Source organism: Anomaloglossus baeobatrachus, chromosome 6 (genome assembly GCF_048569485.1).
Source record: "Anomaloglossus baeobatrachus isolate aAnoBae1 chromosome 6, aAnoBae1.hap1, whole genome shotgun sequence".
Lineage (NCBI taxonomy): Eukaryota > Metazoa > Chordata > Amphibia > Anura > Aromobatidae > Anomaloglossus > Anomaloglossus baeobatrachus.
In genome coordinates, this window is record NC_134358.1 from 512,936,226 (window position 1) to 512,942,324 (window position 6,099).

The following is a 6,099-nucleotide window of genomic DNA, read 5'->3' on the forward strand; positions in this document are numbered from 1 at the left end:
GGATGGTCTTGCATTGCATCCGCCCCGCGGCGCATCAGTTGTTTTGACGCTGACCGTCGAGCGGATGGAACGCTGCATGTGTTTTTCTGCACTTCAAAAAAACGCAACCTGCAGGATTCCGTCGGCGTCCGTTTTTATAATGGACGCCTATGGTGCCGGATTCTGTTAGAATCCGTCATTTGACGGATTCCGTTAACACATCCGTCTTTACACAACTGAGCATGCCCAGATGTGTAAAGTCAAGGAAAAAAAACCTATAACAGATTGCGTTATTTTGTACGATCCGTTGCATCCGTTGTGCCACTATATGCAACGCATCCGTTACACAACACAATGCTACGGATCCCGTCCAACGAAGGGTGAAACTAGCCTAAAACACTCATTTGACAAAGGAACATTTCACACATAAAACAAGGCACTGACACACCCTTCCATCACAATTGTACATAACACTGAACAAGTGAAGCGTTCTTACCTGTGAACGCATTCATAAACGTGGACAAGGATCGATTTAACATCTTGAAGAAAGGGTCTCTACAGGGAAATTTCTGGGAGCCACATAAAACAGTATGTTCCAGGATATGTGGCACCCCGGTGCTGTCCAGAGGAGTGGTCCGGAACTGTACACTAAGATTGGGAGACACTGATGAGGGTGGATGACAAACATACTAAATAATTGCTCAAGGGCCACTAAAGCTGAAACGTAGTTTGTATGAATGCTCCGTCACAATCATTGTGCAAACACGATCATTATTTCACTTATGTCTGTGTGTTTTATAATGACATAAAAATCTTTGTCATCAGCACGTCCCCTGCTGCAAGCACTCATCTGACATTCAGAATTAATTTACCACATTAACTATATGATATAACTGACCTGGTGGTATGATTTCCTAGGTCAGTACGAGTACATAGATATCACAATATGTATAGGGGTTTTTTCTTTTTCTATTTTTTCAGTGGTGAAAAACAAAAAGAAAAAAAAAAATTGTAACAATTTTTTTTTTTTTTTGCTTGTGTCGTCATTTTCCCGTGTCCCATAAAGTCCTCATTTTTGGGTATCGGGGGCTGTGTGATGGCTTATTTTTTGCATCCTGACCCGACGTTTTTACTGATACTATTTTGGGTTTAATTTAATAGGATGGTTTTATTGAGTCTTTTTGCAATGTTGCGGCAATAAAGAAAAATGTAATTCTGGTGTTTTGATTTTTCTCATTACGCTATTTATTGATCATATTAATTTATTTTATATTTTGGTAGATTGAACATTTCTGAACGCAGCGATAAGTATTTTTTTTTTTTTTTTAACTGTTAACGGGGCAAAGAAGAGGAGATTTTTTTTTTTGCTTCTTTTACCGTATTTACTAGTCTCCTTAGGGAGCTTCAAGCGGCAATCGTCCGATCGCTTGTGCTGTACAGAGCAGGACATCAGCATCAGCACTGCTCTGTACAGTAGAAATCTTGTTGTATGAACATCAGAGGATCGCAATGACAAACGGCTGTAATGACAATCCATCGGCACCCTGCGATGACGTCACAAATGGAAGCGTGGAATGACATACTCACTGCCGACGCATATTAAATCCCACTGTGAGAAACTGACAGATGGATTTAACTGGTTAACAGCCATGAGCGGAGCTCCGATCCATCAGTGGTTATTAGGAGGCACATGACGGCCAATTAAATCAGATGTTTTGTTAAAGGAATGATGCGGGTTTGGCGTGCAAGGCAGGGAGACTACTTTTGATGTGCAATTGTTAAGTTACGAAGGGGATAAACAAAGCTGCTTTGATTTTGATACCCCCTGGTATTTGACTTTGTTGATACTTTATTGATACATTCAGGGGCGGAGTTCATGCATGTTTTACCTGCGTATTTTACACCATTAATGCAGATCTAAAGTGATTTTTGTACATGATAAAGTAACGAGTCTGCTCTACCGTATACCTGAATAGGTTATTGGCATCTTCCCTTGCAACGTGCAAATATTTGGCTCCGGTGCCTTCATGTTTCAGCCTTACTGCAGTTAAAAACAAGTCAGGAACAGGAGACACCTGTAGAGGAAAAAAAAAAAATGAAATAAACAAAACAAACAACAAAAACAGTAGCTTTACACTATACGGCTATGTGCACACGCTGCAGTTTTTTTTGATGCTGCGTTTTGGCCGCTAAAAATGCACAAAAACGCATGCGTTTTTACCGCGATTTGGTGCGTTTTGCATGGGGAGAAAACAGGAAAATGCAGGAAAGAATTGACATGTACATTTTTTTTTAAGCTCAAAAACGCAGCTTCAAAAAAAAATAAAAAAAAAAAAAGTTGTGTGTGAACAGCAAAAATGAAAACTCAGACTTTGCTGGGGAAGCAAAGTCATGCAGTTTTGAGGCCAAAACGCACCCGAAAAACGTGCAAAAACGCTGCGAAAAACGCTCTGTGTGAACTTGCCCTACCAGTACTTTCTGATCACATTTTTTTCCCCAGTAGGAGGACGTCTTACCTCCTTCACTGTGAATCCATGGAGCGTTTCGCCTGGTTTGTACTGTAAGGCTCGTTCACTTGCGGAGCTTGTTTTCCTTCTCCATGAAGTCTTGAAAAGTGCACTAGGGAAAAAAAAGAAAATAAAAAAAATCTCATCCATTGCGTCTCTATGATTTGTGCACGGAGGTGCAGGTTGCCACGTCTTGGAGCCTTTGGCTCGGAGATCCCTGTAGGACTCTGGCCATGGCAGTCAATGAGATATCTGGATCTCTCACAGTTCAGCAAAATTGTTCTGATGTTGAATTTCAGCAAGTCCAAGCCTTTAATTTTCCAGAAATATAAGCTGCCACTAACTGTGCTGGGCGGCACCTGGTCCCTTTTCCCCACATTATACATGGGGTGGGACCAGGATTGTCATAGAAAAACACTCAAAGCTTTATGTCTGCGTCCCCGCTGCAGTGATGCGTTGTACATTCATATGACCACTGCAGCACCTACAATCATCGCTGTGAAGTTCAGATATTGGCAGCAGAAGAAGGCAGAAATTGAAAGAGCAGTGGGGAACCAAGGAAGTTACTTCTCAGGCAGGGTGGATTGATTTAAATCACGCCGATTTAAATCATGATTTAAATCACGATTTAAATCAAAAGATTTTTTTCTATTTAAATCGGATCGATTTAAATCATGATTTTAATCATGATTTAAATCACTGATTTAAATCAAAAGGTTTTTTTTAATATAAATCACGATTAAAATGAGAAGTGAGAGCAGTGTGCATGTGCGCCCATAGTTACACGGACGAAACTAGGGGCAACGATCTAACGCCAGGGTGAGGGGGGGACCCCAAAGTAAGTAAAAATCTTTTTTGTTTTACTATATGGCAATAGGTAGGTGTTTAAAAGCAGCATGTCTTAATTGTATAAACTATTAATAGCCTCCACATTTTGTTCATACTGCCCCTTTAATTCCACACTTCTAGCTTGGTTTCAGTTTTGGTTTAGTTTCTTTTTCCCTGCATTCAGTTGACATGCCCAAACTTGTTGGATAGTCAGCAGTACTTGGCTCAGGCTGTAGTAACATCAGCAGTGCTTGGCTCAGGCTGTAGTAACAATCAAACTTCATAAGTGATCTGTGTGAGCCATGGCAGCAGGTCGTAAGAGAGACCCTATTTGGGTTCATTTTGTTGAGATGCCAGCAGCAGATCTTGGAAAGAAAGGTGCAAGAGCAAAGTGCAAATACTGTCAAAAGGATATCCAAGGACTTGTTTGCCGTTTGAAATCACATTATGAAAACTGCAACCAGAAGGGAAATGAAGATGTTGATAGTGATACAACTAATGTCAATGAACCCCCACAGCTTCTTATGCACCAGGAGCCTAGTACTAGTGGTAAGTCTGGCAATTAATTTACAACCTATTTTTTTAACAGACATTTTACTGAAGTGTGAATCTGCACCATTTCAAAAATACATGTTTGCAGATAACGTCGTTAATGAACTAAAACCACTGGACTGGTGGAAGTCGCAATCACTTGTTCTTCCAGCAAAGATAATAAATCTAGCTACTCAGCTACTGACTGCATCGGCTTCATCCGCAGGAGTAGAGATATTGTTTTCTTCATTTGGTTTTGTGCACACAACAGTCCGAAACCGCTTAGGAACTGCTAAAGCAGGACAACTGGTTTTCCTATTAAAAGTCCTAAATAAACAGTAGGCTTAAAGGACTGATGTATTCACTGAAGATGTTTGCTTACTTCAAACGTTAGAGATAGGCTATTGTTAAAAAGTACTTACTCTCTGTAGTTCAATTCTGAGTGTTTAATAGTGCAAATAAAAATTATTAGGTTTCATAATCAATTGTTTTAATATTTTTATTTGTGTAAAACAATTAGATTTGCAAAAAGACAAAGTTTTGCTTGTGTACAACTTGATTAAAAAATCTGATTTAAATCAAATGATTTAAATCAAAAAAATCTGATTTAAATCAAAAAAATCTGATTTTTTTGATTTTTTTAAAAAAATCAAGATTTTTATCCACCCTGTTCTCAGGTGGATGGCCCCAAACAGCCCTGTACCAAAAAAGTTATTATTATAAGAATATATTCCCTATTAAAAACCTTAGAAAACTCCGTCCACCTGCAGATCCCATCAGAAATGTGAGGGGACGGTCCACGCCTCATATATGTGCGATATCCTACCGAGGTCGCCCAAAGCTCGAGTCCGGCGGCCGCTCCAGACCGGGGCCACTGGCTCAGAAGTGCGAACCAAGCCATTGGGATTATTTACAAGAAAAACAGCCACGTGTGACTAATCCCAAACAGCAGGAAGAAGCCACGTTCAGTGATCTGACAGGGAAGAAATCACTCCTCCCCCATGTCTTTGGCGCACCAGTCATTTCTAGGTGACAGGATCTTCCCCCCCCCCCCCCCCCTGGCTTCGGACACCAGCAGACTTAGGCCCCTTTCAATTTGCGCTTTCACCTACGTTCAATGGTCCCATCGGGGCATCTGTCTGAAACCCTCCCCCCACAAAATGTGTTTCGGATGCATACACCGATGGGGCCATTGACTATAATGGTGCAGACAGAGTCAGCATGTTCTCCGTCTTGCACCATTTTCGGGCATATATGTTTTCTGCAGGCGGACCCCCAGATGTAGTAGACTACGTTCGAGTGTAGGTAGGTGAAAGCGCAATGTTAAAGGGGCCTTATTCCGGGTCGCCCAGTTTATGTCCAAATTTATGACTGTACAGAGCACGGGACAAATGTGAGCAGAGACGTCACAGCCATTATCCCACATCTATAGAAACCCTATTTTCTTGCCATTTTCTGGCTCTGTTCACACTGACATCACATTTTTCTGAAAACATGGAAAAGAGAAAAAAAAAAGCATTGAAAACTCATGGCTGACAGTGCTAGAGACACAACAGAACCACAAGTACCAGCAACACCAGACACTGACAGGAAGAAGGACAGGACTGCGCACAGGGACCCACAGCCTGACACACGTGTCACCTCACATCAACAGGAGACACCGGAGGAGCGAGACAGCGGGACAGGCACCCGGGCACAGCACCGTATACACCATGTATACACACCCGCACCGGCTCAGCAGCAGCAGCCCCGCTCCGCTCTGCCTCATGTCTCCTCTACACCCGGCCGCCGGCTTCACTCACTACGACAGGAGCAGGAGCGGTTTACAGCAGGAGGTCACATGACTGAGCAGGAAGAGGCGTGGCTATAAGACCAGGCAATAGGGGAAAGGGAAAGAGGCCACTGGGAGGGCGATTACTGCACAGAACTGACAGCGGGGAGGAGACAGCAGAGGAGTGAGACTGGGGGGAGTGTGTGAGAGGGCAAAGTACGTGGAGGTATGCGGGGAGGAGCCTGTGAGGGGGACATGGGGAGGAGCCTATGAGGGGGACATGGGGAGGAGCCTGTAAAAAAGGGGGGCCATGGGGAGGAGCCTGTAAGGGGGACGAGGGAGGAGTCTGCAAGGGGGAACATGGGGAGGAGCCTGCTATTGAGACAGGAGGAGGGGCCTGCTATTGGGACAAGAGGAGGGGCCTGCTATTGGGACAGGAGGAGGGGCCTGCTATTGGGACAGGGGGAGGAGCATGCGAGAAGG

At 43.2% G+C, this 6,099-nt stretch overlaps 1 protein-coding gene across 2 annotated transcripts in view; it reads right to left on the reverse strand.

The window, feature by feature from the left end:
- The window catches only part of PITRM1 (pitrilysin metallopeptidase 1), a 170,770-nt gene extending 165,092 nt beyond the window's left edge, over nt 1-5,678 (reverse strand). Inside the window, exons 1-4 of one of the 2 annotated variants that reach the window (XM_075315477.1) lie at nt 5,570-5,678; nt 2,496-2,598; nt 1,948-2,054; nt 476-627 (exon numbers count right to left, since the gene is read on the reverse strand). In XM_075315477.1, coding sequence (XP_075171592.1) covers nt 476-627; nt 1,948-2,054; nt 2,496-2,598; nt 5,570-5,613 — 406 coding nt within the window. In that variant the 5' untranslated portion in view covers nt 5,614-5,678. The remainder of the gene's footprint in view (nt 1-475; nt 628-1,947; nt 2,055-2,495; nt 2,599-5,569) is intronic. The other variant, XM_075315479.1, reaches the window with a different exon arrangement.
- Between the last annotated feature and the right edge of the window lie 421 nt (nt 5,679-6,099).